This window comes from Trachurus trachurus, assembly GCF_905171665.1.
Source record: "Trachurus trachurus genome assembly, chromosome: 7".
NCBI lineage: Eukaryota > Metazoa > Chordata > Actinopteri > Carangiformes > Carangidae > Trachurus > Trachurus trachurus.
The window spans coordinates 14,457,016-14,474,149 of record NC_139901.1 but is presented as its reverse complement, the minus strand read 5'-3'; the positions used below and the strand labels follow the sequence as shown (position 1 = coordinate 14,474,149).

The window sequence follows — 17,134 nt, the reverse complement described above, 5'->3', positions numbered from 1 at the left end:
CCTGTAATGATATTATCATATCATAGATCTGCAGGTCTACAGTACATCTCTCTTTTGGCACTTCCTCCCTCCTAGGTGTAACAGGCTGGGCTGTAGCATAGAGGCTGTAGTTGCAGGTGTTGTAGCTCTACAGTTAAAACAGAGCACAGAGTTTCAGGTCTGCAGCTGTATGACTGATGTTTTTATAAACAATGCATGACTCTGCCGAGTCTCTGAGAGGAGGGGTGGGTCGAGGCCCTGGGTTAATGCACTGGTAATTGGTCTGAGTAGCTGAGCAGGAGGATGCATCACCTAATGATGCTGATGCTGCTGTTTATACACAAAATATCACTGAAAGTTGTTAGAGGTGAAAAACTACACCCAGATTATTGATTGTGAATTTTCACTTTGACAAATTCTTGCAAAACTTTAACAACTTTGATTTAAGCTCAGTCACTATCAGGCTGCTCCACTCCTGTTTGTCTGTGTGTGCGTGTGTATGTGTCCTTGAATCCTGCTTCATGTGTGTGGATGCTAGACCTCAAATCAGCACAAGTCAAATCTGCTCAGGGTCAAATGATTAAAGGGGGCATATTATGCTCATTTCTGCTTCTTGACATGGTACCTTGATGTCTAAAAGTAATGTTAGTAACATGCTTTGGTCCAAAAAACCAAAAAATTGAGCACAGCTGGGTTCTCTACACACCAGTTTCACAGCCCTGCTCTAAACGGTCGGTTTAGAATCTTCGCTCTGGTAGCTGAGGTAACCATGGTAACCATGGGAGCGAGGGCTTGAATATTCACATCACCCGGCTTGTGATGTAATAAGCTGGGTGAAATTAAAACGGCTTGTTAATAGACACATTTTCTTACTATGGCAGTTTACAAAATGTTGACGTAGTTGTCAAAACTTACGTTTAAGGGGTGAGGAGGCACTCCGGATACGCAAATACACATACTAAAACAATGAAAAAGTGAGTTTTGCATAATATGTCCCCTTTAAGGAAATGTCCACCAACAATAGATTTCTTTTTACCGCAACTGTGACTATTGATTTGGAAAAAGATGATTCATGGTTGTTTGTGACTGCAGAGAAATGTTAAAGGACAAAATACAGAAAAAAATAGATGAACACATGAATTCTAGGTGCATTGCTTTTTTTTACTTGTATTTTACATTTCTTACAAAAATACTTTTCATACAAAAACAGCTTCACGACTTCAGACAGAGCCACCAGCTGCTGTCAGACAGACGATGACGTCAGTGAGACGAATGTGATTCATGAGAAAACAACAGAAACAAGTGAATTTCCATGGAAACAGCAGCTGAACAAGGAAGAAGAGAAAGAGGAAGTTTAGTGTCTGAGAGAATCGAGAAGACGGAGAGTGAACGAAGATGACATGCAACCTTATATTCAAAAATTGGTCCACATGCTTCATCAGTTGAACCCAAGTGTTTGAGCCTAAAGCAGGACGAAGAGCTCTGACTGGTGAATGTGTTGAAACGACACAGCAGAAGAGAAAGGTCAAAGTGTTTCAGAGTTTTTAGTTTAGTCTCCACAGAAGCTGCAGGCTGTTGAAACGGAAGCTCCGCCCACTGAAACTGAATGTCTCAAAGTCTTCTGGGTAAAATGACCAGCACAGAGTTGTGTGTTCTGTGTTAAACACACATATGGGGCTAAAGGGGCACATTCATGTGTCAACCTGCTGCCCTCAACTCACTGAAGCTTCAGAAAACACATGTAAAGATCCAAACGTGCTACAAATTCAGAAAATCTGTTACACCTGCTTTACTGTGGAGCATGGACGTCACAGGAACAATAATAGAACATTTCCTTAATTTCAATAAACATTTAAACAGGAATTGTAAAAAGAATTTATGAATGAATTATTAGTCAAACTACTTCACACCATCAATCAATAATACAGATCTACAACCACAACATGAAACTGATAAAATAAACCACTTAAAAGTGGACCACTCGAATTGTTTTTCAAATTCTATTATTCATAAAATGTATAAATGTAACAACTGGTTTATTTAAGAGAGTTTTATGCTATATTTGTAACTTTGAAATATTGATTGATGGTTTCATAGTTTTATTTTTAAATTCTTACTCAGTGGTTCTGTTTTTAGTGAAAATATGAAATTAAGAGAAGCCATATTATTTTTTCTGTGATGTTGCTGCTCCTCTGGACACACAGCAGTGGTCAGAAACAGAGTGTAGTGGTGATGGATTGATCATAGCAGGATGTAGAGTCTGAGCTCTGACTTCAGACTTTTTCGAAGGGGAACAGATGTTTCTCTTGTCCTCTCTTCTCTCGTTTGGTAGTCGTCTTCTTCTTCAGTCCGCTGCCGCTCCCTCCGTCCTCCTCTGTTTGTCTGTTCTGGGGCCAAGACATGGCCAGAGTCTCTGATGCCGTCTTGGCTTCATGGTTTCCGCCACCTTCGGCCGCCGCCTCCTCGTCCGATGAGAGACCAACGTCGTCTCCTTGTGCGAGGCTGCTTAGCCCCTGGTTTTTCCTGCCGTAGCGCTGTTTGAGCCTCTCTCTGATCAGGAGGCCTTTGACCAGCAGAGTCCAGTTAGAAATCACTCTCTTCTCCTTTTTCTGGAGAATGGAAGAAAAGAACAGATGATGTGATGTTGAGGGTTTTAGAGTGAGAGCAATAAGACACATTGATCAAGTTACTCATTAATAACAATCTTACAATTACAGACTGACTGTACATTAAAACATCTGTAACATCAACAATCCTCAGTTTATCCTGCAGGTAGATATGTTTTAGTTTACAATTGATTTTATGGGTGGAATTTTTTAATATCCAAGAATAATTAACATGGGGAAAAATGTTATATATTCATACTGTATAATGTATGTAACTATAAATAGGAACAAAATCCTGTTAGTCAATCGTTTTGCAACAGAGAAATCACATGAGGAGGATTAGTGGCAGATTCTTGTGACAAAGAAAAGACAATTCATAAAGAACTTTTTTATCTCTCATGTGAGTTTTAATTTTATCAGTTCCATAAATGTGTCAGAAAGAGAGCATGCTTCTGATCCGACACACACACACACGCACACACGCACGCACGCACGCACACAAACACACCTCCTTCTCCTTCTGTTTCTGTAGCTCTTGTTCTTCCACCCAGGCGGCTCTGAGAACCTCCTCATGCTCCTCACACACGATGTAACCGTCCGTCCTGAAACACAGGAAATAAAAACATTTCAACAATAAAGATAAAGAGGTAATAACAAAATATGTTTTTTAATGTAATACGTTTTTCTAACAAGTCTATTTTAATCTTTTTCCTCAGCAACAGAGTCCATTAAATCTGAACTGCTGTCAACACCGGAGTCTGAGTCAATGAATCTTTTTGGTTTCCATGGTGACTGTGACGACCCTCATTTCTCTCTCTCTCTCTCTCTTACACAGCGTGTGAGTATCCTCCGTGGAAGTCGAAGCCGGTGACAGCGGGGGCAGCGTCCATCTCCAGCTTCCGGGCAACGCGGTGCAGGTTGGGCAGCCTCAGGTGAACACAGCCCACAGGTAACATACAGGGCTTGAACAGGTACACGTTACCGTAGTCGTTACGGGGAACCTGAAGGCAACACACACACGCACGCAGAGTGAATGACAGTTCAGTCAATCAGTTCACTGAGAAATTTAACAATTTAACCTATAGGTGAGTGAGTGGAAAATGAAGATATGTAAATATTGAGAAAATAATAAGAGATACAATGTGACAGAATGGATGTCTATGCATTTTAATTCATTTTCATTAGTTGTGTTTTAGTTTGGTCTATAACAGAAATGTTGGTAACACTTTATAATAAGTGCACACTATTAAGCATTAGTTAAGCATTAAATACTGAATCTATCACTCATAACACATGAATACTCATTAGTATGTTTTACTTATCATTGATAAGCACTAACTGTATTTCTAAACTACATACTAATGAGTATTCATGCATTATGAATGAAGAATTCAGTATTTATTAATGCTTAACTAATGCTTAATAGTGTGTACTTATTATAAAGTGTTACCGAAATGTTTGATCCAGAGTCACATTGTTGAGTTAGTTTCCTTTAGACAATCGTATTGTTCCCCTCAGGTCCTGAAAAATCAGTGATTGGACAACGGAGACTTTTTTGTGTCTCTGGACATTTTGACCAATTTGACTCTGTGGCTTCATCACTTGTCTCTCTCTGATGATGTCAGTTACCTTCCCGTCCACGGCCACCGGGGGCTGGTACTCCTCCGTCTGCCACTCTCCAAACAGCGGCAGGTCTTTCTCCTCCTTCTGCTCTGACATCATCCTCGCCTTGCGAGAGCGATTAGAGAAACCCCTCACCATCTGACACGGAGGAGACATCACACAACACTCATCATCATCATCTTCCTCATCTAATAAACTGAGTTCACACGAACAGACACTGTAAACCTCGGCTGAGACGCACAAACAGGTCAGTGTGGACATCAACTTAACCTCATGTCTCTGTAGAGATGAAACACTTGAGATTAGGGGTGGAAAAAAATATCGATATGGCAATATATCACGATACTTTATAGCGCGATACGATATCGATATTCAATATTTAAATATCGATTTTTTTTTTTTTCAAATAATAAATCATGTTTCAGACGTAAATCCAGTACGACTTCCGCACCTCTGCTCCGCGAGGTGTCACTGTACTGCTACCTCAGACAGTGTGTTGTTCATGCAAATATGTTGTTATGTAACTTATAAAATGGCATGGATAGTTTGAATTACATTGTTTTGACTCAGTTTGTCCCATAAATTATCACTATCATCTGATGTACATACAACTCGGATTTTAAGATGTATAATGGCTTTTACATTTTTCAGTGAACTATGTAGAATATCGTAGAATATCGCAATATATCGCAAAATTTGGATATCGCAATATCGTATCGTATCGTGACTCAAGTATCGTGATGCGTATCGTATCGTGAGGTCCTTGGCAATGCCCACCCCTACTTGAGATAATCTTCTGTTTGTGCTGCGTTCACTGTCTCTAACATTAAAACACCAGATCATCCACGTTCTGCAGGTCTGTGAAAAGTCTGTTTCTACTCTGCAGGAAAACAAGCAGCTTCCTCTGAATCTGAATAAACTCAGAGCAGTAAAACGTCTCTCTGTTAAACCCTCAAGCAGCTGTTTGACAACAAACCACAGCTCAGTAAATCACAGAGGAGAAGCGCCGGTTAGAGCAGTCAGGTTGTCGGAGCTGATCTCCATATCAACAAGGAGGTTTTCTTTCTGTCATTAACGGTTCCTCTTTACATGAATGAGTCACAGGGACAGACACAGAGGGACACATCGGGTTCACAGAGAAAGAAATAAGAGGAAGATGAGAAAGGAGAAGGAGAAGAAAAAGAAGACAACGACTCCTACTCCTCTCTGACCTTGAACGGCTCCTCCCCCAGTCTGACTGTCCGAGCTTCTTTCAGCCAAGTGTCTTTGGAGTGGAGCGTGTGGACACAGTCTCTGTGGACACACAGTCAAACAGAACTACAATCACAATCAAAACCACAATCAGATACTTTATTGATCCCAGGAGAGAGAGGATTAGGTTACATTACAGTTGCTCTGAGAACAGAGAATATAAAGAGGATAAAGGTTAAGACAAAAATAAAGATATATACACACTTCTAAATACGTACACAAAATATAAGAAAAATTATGTCCTTACACTATAATATATATGAGAACAATACAATACAGTACCACCAATATGCAAATGTAAATGAATTTGCATGGTCATTTTATCTGTGTAAGTAACTAAACAAATAACTGAGTTATGAAGGTGAGTTCAAGTTGTTCAGTTTAACGGCCACAGGCAGGAGTGACTTCCTGTGGAGCTCTGAGCTGCTTCAGTGTAACTTCACTCATCACTGACGTCCACGTGTCCGTCAGATCATCGTGTAACATCAACATCCAGTCTCTCAGAGAGTTCACACCTGATCACTGAGGTTTAGGATCAACAGAGGGCCTGTCCCAATATGCACACTCGATCATACTTACACCCCTTGGCACTTGGCATGCACGTTCATGGGCTTAGTGTAAGTGCGCAAGTGTGTCCCATTTCTCCAACGACCAAACGTGCAGCGCGCTTGATTTTCACTTTACCCACACAAGCGGTTTTTTGGCCAAGTATAAATCCCACAATGCACCACGGTGAAGTCTGCCATCACCGGGAGCCACAAGCCACGATTGGGAAATGCCATTGAATAAATTTCAATAAAATGAAATTAACTTTCTATCTCATAATTATGACTTTTTAATCTCATATTTTATATTCATCACGCTCTGTTCATGTTTTTATATTATATATATATTATATTTTCGTTTTTCTGTAGTTTTTTTACTTACGGAGTTGGGCTTACACTTTTATGATTTGAATCTTGTGCATAGAGAAACATTTGGAGTAAATGAGACTGTGATCCAGCAGCACTGTTTATTAAAACTGTTGCTGTGCTGTGTGTGTGTCGGAGTTGTGCTAGTGTGCACAATGGCACTCAGATGACAGGCTTCACTTGTCAAGTATGTCCCGATTGCTTTTAAATATCCCCCCCGCGTGCTTGGACACTTAATAAATGCTTGCACACTATATGCAAATGTACGTTCCACCAGCAAAACGTCACCAAAGTGTGTGCGTGATCAAGCGCACTGAGCCAAGTGTGGAGAAATGGGACAGTGCCATCTCATCTCGAGTCTCAGTGACTGTTCCTCTGTGGCACAGCTTCAAGTTTAACTCATCCCACAGCGCCACCTGCTGGATACTGACACTCAGAACCACAAAGTCCGTCAGCAGTGACTCCTACAGAGGGTCTGGTCCTGACTGAACCAGGTCCAGACTGATCCACCATCTACACAGACCAGAACTAATTCTGCTTCGGTTGCTACAGTTCATAAAGTGAAATAAGTCCAGTTTACAAAATCAAAAATAAACTAGTATGACCTCCTTGTTACCCCCGGTTACACTACAGGTGATGTTTCTAGATGATTGATAAAACTTAATATCAGTGAATCACATCATTCAGACTCAGCCATATTCCTGATGACTCTGTATCACATCTGTAAAACATCTGCACCGTGTACAGAGGAGGTTTCGCAGCTGGTTTCTCCTGTTGGAGGAGTAAGGAAAAGTTTCAGAGTGTTTGTCCTCTGTCATCCTCTGTGCTACAGTATAAACCATGCTTTACCAGATTTAACTGACCCCTCCCTGCAGCACAGACCTGGAGTAGACCGGCTCTCCTCGGCAGTAGCCCAGCACCGAGGCCGTTGGGGGGTAGATGGCTTCGTACTTGAGCAGGTGTCTCTTCAGGGCGTACAGAGGGTGGTTCTTGTACTCAGTTATGGAGACGGGGAGAGGCTTGTTCAGCAGCTTGTTCTGGAGCTGAGGCAGAAAAACAAAGAGTCAGCACAGAGGATGTAACTGATGTAAGAGCCATAGTTTATCATCAATTGACCATTAAAGACCTGTGTCTTCACTGAGACGGAGACAGAGATCAACTGTCTGCTCATGAGTAAAGTACTTTTTTATTATCATTAAAGGAGGCCAGCGTTTCAGGGTTTCATTCAAATGAAGGATTTTCTCTGAGTTAACTCTCTGCAGCTGGGATGAAGACTGATGAAGTCCCAGGATGTAACCTGGAGGGTGGACAGTCTTAAGTTTTGACCTCCCACCCCACAGACAATGTTCATCTTTCTAATTAGTGTTATGTTATTATTATTATTTTAATGTGCAGTATCAAGACATTTTTGCTCAGCCACCACAGTAAAATCTGTGGAAAGACAGAAAAATGACATGTTGAAGAGTCTTTATCGTCCCCATCGGAAAGACGTTAAATTTAATCAGATTTCTTTGTTTGTATCTTTTGATCATTGTCTGTGTGTGTGTGTGTGTGTGTGTGTGTGTGTGTGTGTGTGTGTGTGTGTGTGTGTGTGTGTGTGTGTGTGTGTGTGTGAGTGAGTGAGTGAGTGAGTGAGTGAGTGAGTGAGTGAGTGAGTGAGTGTCACCTCCTTGTCCTCCTTCTTGTCCCTCTCGTCTTCAGGTCCCAGGAACGGCTCCAGCGTCTCCTCCCACCAGTCGTCGTCCACCCGTCTCTTCCTAGATGACGTCATCCAGGTGGGGTCGTACTTCCTCCCCATGTCTTTCACGAACCCGTCCCCGTCCACCGACACCACGTACGTCACCGGAGCCGTTGCATTCTGGGAGCAGAGGTGAGGCATCCCGACGCCGTGGTCGACGTCCACACAGACCCAGGAGGATGTTTTCTCCACGAACACCTCCAGCCACTCGTCCGCTCCAGGCCCCTCCCTCTTCTTTCTCCTCCCACCCGTTTGCTTTGCTCCGTTCTTCGTCGTTGCTCCCTCATCCTTGTGCTCCTCTTCCTCCCCCTCATCCTTCACCTGTTTCTTCCCTCCTCCACTCCTCCTCTGTGAAGCTGCAGGTTTCTTGTTCTTCCCCACTTTGCTCTTTGACTTCGTCTCCTCTCGCTCTGACTCTTCACTCTCCCCCTCACTGGAGGCCTTAAACTCCTCCTCCTCCTCCTCGCTAAGCCCCGCCTCCTGCTCACTGTTGCTCTCCTCCTTGTAGCTAACCTTGGAGGCGATGCTGCGGCGTTTGGAGTTCTTTGGTCTCTGTGCACCGGATGGTTTAGCCTTCTCCTCCCCCTCCTCTTCCTCCTTCACCTCTTTCCTCTTGGCTTTCTTTCCTCCTCGCTCTCCCTTTGCTCCAGACGCTCTCTTGGTGCCAGGAGAGACCTTTGGCTCAGGGGGGGAGGGCGTCCTAGAGGTGTCGGCGTTCGTCTGGTTCTTCTTAGAGGCAGCAGTCAATGCTCTGGTCCCGTTTCCCTGGAGACAGAGACGATCACTTCAGATCAAACAGCAGCTAATAATGTGTCAGCAGCGCAGGATATAACATATCAAAACACACGTGTACATTTAGTTGAACATCAGAGGATGTTTCAGTTCTTCCGCTGAGGAGTTTTAATATAAAATACAGATTTATTTATCAGCTCAAGATGATCTAGTCTAGTACAGTGGTTCTCAAACTTTTTTTATATCAAGGACCCCTAAAATGACAAATTAGACCACGGACCCCCATTGGACAACATTTTTAAAACACCAGAAATCACAATTATTTTTTCCGAGACTGAATAATGTTACTTTTTTTTTGTCAATGTAGGTTCAAATTACTGCCAGTGGCATGACTTTTTTTTTTGAAAGATTTCAAGACATTTCTGGGGAAAAAATGTGGTGAAATTTTGAGAAAAAGTTGGGGACCCCCTTGAACCCTCTCAAGGACCCCTGGGGGTCCCCGGACCCCACTTTGAGAACCATTGACCTAGTATATTAGTCTCTCTCTTTCTATCTTTCTATGCCTATGTTTAACTGTAGCCTCTGTGTTTTTCTAACCTGCATATTAACTTAAAATCTGTAAATAATGTGTTTGTGATGTTTTATGTGCAAATAAATCAAATCAACTCAAATGAAGTACATGAGGACATTTGTAGTGGAGCAGCTGTTTTAATCCAAGTCTGAACCAGGTTTGTGTTTCCTCTCACTCCAGTGGATGAGTCAGAGTGACTGTGACGTCCGTACCTTTGCTGTCGGAGGTTTGAAAGGAAGCGGCTGGAGCGACAGAACCAATCGGCAGAAGAGCTGCAGCGAGCGGAGGACAAGCAGGAAGAGCTGCAGGAAGACAAACACAGGACCATCAACATCGTGGCCATAGACCTCTGCACCTTCAGTCACATGTTCAATCGTTAAAACCAAACACCAACATGAGTCATCTCCTGGTGGGTCCGGGCTGAGAGGCTGGCGAGCCGCCTCTCAAGCAGAGCCCGTGGGTCCGGACGCTCCTCATAGGGAAGACTGGGGTTCAGGGTGAAGGTGGCTCTGAACCTGGAAACAACAAGGACGGGTGTTTCAGAAATCTGAAAAATGTGATCTTGAGATTTAATTTTTAAATCATATTGCAGTAACTGCAATTTAGTGACTGACTCGTTCAGGCAGAGAGTTGGTTAAAACTATGAGTCAAAATGCAGAATCAAATTTGTTTTCATTTCTAATGTATTTTCTCCATTCATCTTCTTTTGATTAGCCTGAATGAGCTCAGTTTGATCTGTGTATACTGTTTTGTCTTGATGTAAACAAAAAGCAGAAGGTTTAATTTACATCTAATTAATAACTGATGAGATGAAAATAAAACTTAAAATAAAAAATCCACTTTACATAAGACGAATTACGTTCTCTCACCATCTGAGGAGTCCACTGAGGTAGTTGTTGTCGATGCGTTCCTTAGCAACCAGGGCGAAGTGGGGGGGCAGAAGTGACAGAGTGATGGCGAGCAGGTCGGGTTCACTGCACAGACGGTTATGAAACATCCCACTGGCCAAGAGACACATGAGGTGAACCTGGGAAACACAGCACAGGTGTGAGGAGAAACACATAACACACACACACACACACACACACACACACACACACACACACACACACACACACACACACACACACACACACACACACACACACACACACACAGGTGCAGTGGTGTGCCTCACCTTGTGTGTGTCCACCAGTAGGTCCTTCTTGCATCTGTTGATCATCCTCTTCAGGTACGCCTCGAACTCCGCCTTCCTCTTCTGCCTGACCAATCAGAGGTGACAGTTAAACAGAGACATAAATAACTGTGAATGAGTCAATGAATCTGAAATAAACACAGTTTATTATGACAAACCAAGAAAGCGTGTCATACAATTCATTTGATGCTCATGTGTTTGACTTCTGACAACATGAAGAGGGAGGAGAGACGAAGCAAGACTTCAGATATCTATCAATGATATTTATCATAAAATAAAATAAAGCCATAAAATAAAGAAGAAATAACCCTCCACACGTGTCACTCACCTCTTTCTGATCTCTGGAGTCTCGATCTCGATCTCCACAGGTTCAGAGGGGAGGGGAGGGTCTGCAGGTTCACCTGGATACAGAGGCTCATCCAGCTCTGACACACACACACACACACACACACACACACACACACACACACACACACACACACACACACACACACACACACACACACACACACACAGAGTTAATAAAGTGGAGATGTAAGAAAACACAACAAAATAACTTTTACTCATCTTCACCTTCCACTTCCTCCCAGTCATCCTCATCTTCCTCACTGTCCTCCTCCTCCTCCTCCTCCTCCTCCTCCTCCTTCTTCTCTGGTCTCTTCCCAGGTGGTGGTGGTGACGTCATCATGTCAAAGTCATCTTCACTGTCGACCTCCTGCTGCTTCACCGGAGACTGGAAGTATTTACTGGTTTTGACAGGAGCGCTGGATTTGGTGGTGGTCTTGGTGGCGGACTGGGCACTGGGGTTGGTGATACTGGTCTTTGAGGTCTTACTGTTACTTGCTGGCAGTTTTGAGGACAAACGTTTCTTGGGTTTGACCTTCCTCTCAAGTGTCTCCTCTTCCTCTGTGACACAGACAGAACAGATGTTTATTATGTTATATATGTGATTCAAGTTTTACCCCATTTGTACTGAACCTTGTCGTCACACTTTCTCCCCCCTACCTTTGCAAAACTATCAAACTGTTAATTAAACATTTATTTTTTAGCTGTAACTTGTCTTATGCAGCTCTATGTAACTGCACAATATAAATCAAACAATTGAACTAAATCCTCATTATAGTGCATTATTTGCTTTCCATTAATCTCAACTGCATTAGCCTAATGCAAATTTACTATATAAATCATATTCAACGACAACACACAAAAACAAAAAAGCAAAAATGTTGCCTCAGCTTTTGGGGCCACTGGAAAAGATCAATTTCTATACGATAAATAGAGTGAGCACTAATCACAATAATTAAAACTGTACAGTGGTCGTCGTGTTTACACTGCTGTTGTTACTTGTGACAGACACATGGAAATGAGATGAGAGAGGAACAGAGATGCAGATGTGAAGAACCAAACAAACATCTGTCACAACAAAACAAAACAAGTTAGATGTATAGAGGAAGTGACGCTCAGGTGAGTCTGAGTCTGGAGATCAGCTCCAGTGACCAGGATGATCATCAACAACCCTCGGCATTAACACAAACCTCTGACGGTTCATCATCACATGCTACTGACACGACTGAATGAGCCTCTGCTGTAAGATCAAGTGGCTCTGCCCTGAATGAAGTGAGTCAGTGACAGAGCTCATCACAGTCTGTCATTATAACACATCACATGTTCACATGATTGTTTAAAAGCTGCAGAAAGAAGTTCAGTCACTGAGGTTTATCAGAGTTCAACATCAGCTGGGTCGTGTCACATAACATTTTTGCATATTTACATCTAGTTTTATAATAGTAGATGTTTCACTGTTTTTTTTAATCACTGACTCTACAGCTCAGTCTGCACCAACAGTGTTATTTTTCATCACTTCGACCACTAACACAGGGACATGTGTTTCAGGGTTTTCCTAATGTTTCTGCAGCTGAACTTTATTTTTGACAGTCTGTTAGCTGCTCTCAGTCTCAGTCCAGGTGAGTCGTCCCATCGTACCTGCATCTTTCTTCTCCTTCTCCTTCTTTGCGCTGCTCTTTAGCACCTGCCTCTGCTTCTTTGTCCCGGCCTCGATCTCTTCTCCCTTTCCCCTTTCCTCTCTCCTCTTCGCCATCTTTTTCTCTCTCTCTCTCTCTTTCTCTCGATCTTTTTAAAATTATTATTCAAACGTCTTTTCACTAAACCAGGCGACCAGATGTCCTCCAGCTCCTCTTGCTCCACGCCGCCGTTGTGTAAGTTCACTTCTCCAACATCTTTCATAACAACAAACTCCGGCTGTGGCGGACGCCGGACTGTGACGTCACATCCGCAACGCCATATCCGCAACGCCTTTGCCACTGTGGCCTGGTTAAAAAAAAAATGTTGCTGCCTGGTTGCACCATGGATATTTCCATGGGTTGCACCCATAGAGGCTGCACCTGGGCTGCACGGTGCACCCATATAGCCTGGTTGCACCCTTGCACCTGCCTCCTCTTCATTTCCATTTAATTTGAAGGAAGTTCATATAAAAAAATGAAATAAAAATAAAATGAAGCACATTAACTGATGTAGAGAATATTTGAGGATAATAACGTACATTTGTTTTCCAAGATGATATTGAATCCCAGCTTATCTATCTTATTGGGACATAATCGGATATAATGTGTGAGTAGTCACTTCTATAAAGAATGGATAATTTTGACAATATAGCCTATATAGACTATAGCCTATAGGCTATATTGTCAAAATTATTTATACTTTTTGTTCACCCCACTTTCTTTCTAAAACCAAGCAAAGGCACATTAGGCAGACATTAGGCTACACTAAATTCTCTTCATTTTTTCAACCTAAATTCTGATTTTGCGGATGTAATGCCAAAGATTTTCCACTGGGGGGCGCTGTTGTGCTGTATATGAAGCTGCAGTTGCTGCCTCTGCTTGGTTACTCCTTTACTAATCAAAAGAAATGTAATGTTATGTACAGTAATTCAGGTAATCTAACAACAAGGCTGAACTTTTATGATACGCGTAGTATAGGTGAATATAAAAGCAATGAGGGGGAAAGTATCCCTCATTTCCCAAAATATGTTTTCTCTCCTTTTTGTTTCAGTATGTCTCTGCTCAGTCCCCTGATATTAAAATGTCACATCAGTTTCTTTAGTGACACATTATTATTAATAATAATAACAATAACCAGAATACAACACAGGCACACGCAGGCTGTTTGGCTACACCGGAAGTTGTCAGAGATGTTTTCCACAGGAGAAACACAGTGATCAGTAGAAAAACTGAACCAGAGATTGTACACGTTTCATTTTATTTTCTGTTCCTATTCTCAAAGAATACCTTGAACTGTGTTGTGACATTTAAGCCAGACCACATGTGCTGATGCTCTGTGCATTATATTAATGTATTTAACTGAAATATAACACGTGAATCAATGTGAGTGATCAAGTTTCTGGTTCATCGTCACACCATGGACGGGACAACAGCCTGTGGTTTAATATACATCATGGATTTATGTCATTTTCTCTTGTGTTGTGGGTGTAGTGTTTCCTGTTGTGCCCGTGTAAAAAAAAACAATAATCAAACAAATGTTCAGGTGAAGATTTTACTTCATACTCATGAGTGGACTCCAATCAAACATCAACATCAAACATACCTGATGAAATCCCCTGCAGCTAAAATAATTTTACCAATGTAATGAATACAGTGTGGTTTCCCTCTGACACAGTGAACTTTAAACTTTATTGGAAACAGCTGCACTCAAAACATTTGATTTGATACAGTAATGTAAACAGCGTGAGTTTAACTGGCTCAAAAACAAATATGACCTTGATCATCTGACTGGAAATAAATGTTGATTCAACGCACCTTTACTAAATCACACAAGACAATTTGTTTATTGATCATTTCATTATGTGTCGTGTCTACAGGATGTTTATGTTTTATGACTTAACACAAACTTTGGTCAGAGGGTTGAATATCAAATGAGCCCGACTGGAGATTATTTATCAGTTTAACACAAAATTTTCAGTCACGTGATAAAATAATTTGTTTGTGAATCAGCTTTATACGTACAGTACAATTAACTCAATAATAAAAAATCATGTAAATCTCAGAGGATGAGTGTTTGTCAAGTGAATATAAAGTTTCATGTGATTTTTGACTTGAACATTTGTGTTGATGTAACAATAAACTCTAACGTTGTGAATGGACTGAGCTTCACTGCTGTGATGAAGTTCTGTCTAATTAATATCAGTGTGACGGCATCTAAACATCTTCTCCTCCATCCTCCTGCTGCTTCACAGGTTTTATCCCCCACATGCCAGACTGAGCTTCTTCAATATCTGTGTGTGTGTGTGTGTGTGTGTGTGTGTGTGTGTGTGTGTGTGTGTGTGTGTGTGTGTGTGTGTGTGTGTGTGTGTCAGCGTGTCCCAGGAGACTCACTGCCTTTCACCCGGTGCATGCTGGGATGCTCTCTTCCTCCCACTGGGAGCCTGAATAAAGGATGAAGAGGGAGCAGGACTATGACTGGATGAACTGATTCTCTTCTTCTCCTCTGAAGCAGCTTTTCCCTCATTTCGGTTTCACTCTTGTTTTCCCTGCTGCTCGGATCTGAATTGACCACGTTGACACTCTGAGGCAGGTGTGTGTGTGTGTGTGTGTGTGTGTGTGTGTGTGTGTTTCACTTCAGAGAGCCGTCTGTCAGCTGACACAGTCCAACAGCTTCAGACTGACTTGCTGCAGTTGGCCTTATGGGACCAGGGCACCACTCTGCACTGTATGCACACGTATGAGTGTGTGTGTGTGTGTGTGTGTGTGTGTGTGTGTGTGTGTGTGTGTGTGTGTGTGTGTGTGTGTGTGTGTGTGTGCGTGTGCGTGTGTGTGTGTAGCAGACACATGCATATGCATACACTTCCTGCTAATGCATGTTTATGTGTGCAGAGCATGTGTATCCATATTTCTGTGTGACAGGTTTCACTTCACGCACTCCTGGAAGTGTGCATGCATTTATTGCCTGGGTGTGAATTCATACATACAGGCCTGTGAGTGTGTGAGTGTGTGAGTGTGTAAGTGTGTGTATATATAAGGTGACAGGGCTCAGGTCCATCACGGTCCAGTGCGTTGGGCTCCCAGCGCGGTGCATGGCTTCCATCCCTATATGAACCATCAGTACAGTCAGATAGGAATAAAAAGCCATACAGCGCACTGAGCATAGGGAAGACTGCAAGGATACACACACACACACACACACACACACACACACACACACACACACACACACACACACACACACACACACACACAGTCAGATGATAGAAAGACACTGAGGTCTGCAGAACTGGAAACAGGATCAGAGCTTGTGGAGGACCACACACTGGGTTTACTGGATTTAACAGCCTGGTACTGGGCTGAGACCTGATCAGCTGACTGAACAGGAGACAGAGGGTGTGAGAGTGTGAGGACGAGGAGGACGATGTGAGGTGCGACACAATCTCGAGATCCACACCCGCACTTTTTTTGTCCCCAGAGCTGAATCCTGGACACCCCCCTACCCCCCCACTGTGTCAACCCCTTTACCTCCTGAACCTCCTCTCCACCTCCTTCACACACAGCAGAGGCACAAGTGCTTCATCCTACCCCCCCTTCCCGCGCACGCACGCACACACACACACTGTCAGTCTGATGTGTACATCCCACTTGGATAATAGAAATCCCACGTGTTATTCTTCTTGTGTAAATGGCCTAAATAATTGAATGTTAAATCAACAGAGACACCTGTTGTTCTCTGACACCAACAAGTTCTCTGAACCTCATTTAAACCAGTTTATAAGAATCTGTCAGTGATTAAAGGATTTCATTGATCAGTAAAGAGTCACGTGACTGATCAGACACACTGGACACATCTGTAATACCTATTCCTCTCACACGCAGTCACACACTTCACTGCAGAGAGAGGGGTTACATTTTGTGTTCTTAATGAAACAGAATAATATTAATGACGAAGATAATATAATGGTATTAATAGTGATTCCTGACTCTGGCTGCCACTCACCCCCCCCCCCCCGCTGTGTCCGGGGCCTGTGAGCCTCGGGACCTGTTGTAGGGGAACCTGAGCATTAAAGCCGGAACCTCCCTCCACATCCCGCGGCTGCTTTTATTGTTTAGTGCAGGAATGAAGCTCGAGGAGCCGCGAGAGGCTTCACAACTTCAAGGAGCGGATATGAAATAAATCCAATTACCTAGCTGTCAATCAAGCCGCTAATTAGTGAGACTCCGGCAGAGTGAGAAGCATCAAAGCTGCAAACTCACAAACAGCAGTGGCGACAAGAGACGAGACTCAAACCAGAGGAAATCAGGGAGAGAAAAAAACTACCGCGAATAAACACCATCATCCTCATACAACCTCTAACGGGCTGCTGCTATTTCTGGATCAGACACCGACGAACACAGAAGAGGAGAGGGGGAAAAGAAGGAGAAGGAGAAGAAGAGGAGGAGGAGGAGGAGGAGGAGGAGGAGACGAGCATCCGTGCATCCGAGGCGGGACACCGCGGCTCCTCTG

General features: G+C 42.9%; 1 protein-coding gene across 1 annotated transcript; it reads right to left on the bottom strand.

Moving 5' to 3' along the window:
* Positions 1-1,229: 1,229 nt before the first annotated feature.
* xpc (xeroderma pigmentosum, complementation group C) lies at positions 1,230-12,880 on the bottom strand. The gene is made up of 14 exons (XM_083974974.1): positions 12,590-12,880; positions 11,180-11,512; positions 10,935-11,031; positions 10,589-10,673; positions 10,281-10,438; positions 9,806-9,926; positions 9,624-9,713; positions 8,037-8,873; positions 7,253-7,413; positions 5,420-5,501; positions 4,215-4,346; positions 3,417-3,586; positions 3,094-3,187; positions 1,230-2,588 (listed from the first exon to the last, which is right to left on the bottom strand). The coding sequence occupies exons 1-14, from the start codon at positions 12,702-12,704 to the stop codon at positions 2,253-2,255; spliced, it is 2,811 nt and encodes a 936-aa protein (XP_083831100.1). The 5' UTR covers positions 12,705-12,880; the 3' UTR covers positions 1,230-2,252.
* Between the last annotated feature and the right edge of the window lie 4,254 nt (positions 12,881-17,134).

Excerpts from the sequence above, each read along its gene's own strand:
- xpc (XM_083974974.1), bottom strand. The coding sequence starts at position 12,704 with ATGGCGAAGAGGAGAGAGGAAAGGGGAAAGGGAGAAGAGATCGAGGCC. Across the intron at positions 4,347-5,419 it reads TGGGGGAGGAGCCGTTCAAG|ATGGTGAGGGGTTTCTCTAA; the intron begins GTCAGAGAGGAG and ends CCTCCGTGTCAG. Across the intron at positions 3,587-4,214 it reads CGGTGGCCGTGGACGGGAAG|GTTCCCCGTAACGACTACGG; the intron begins GTAACTGACATC and ends TGTTGCCTTCAG.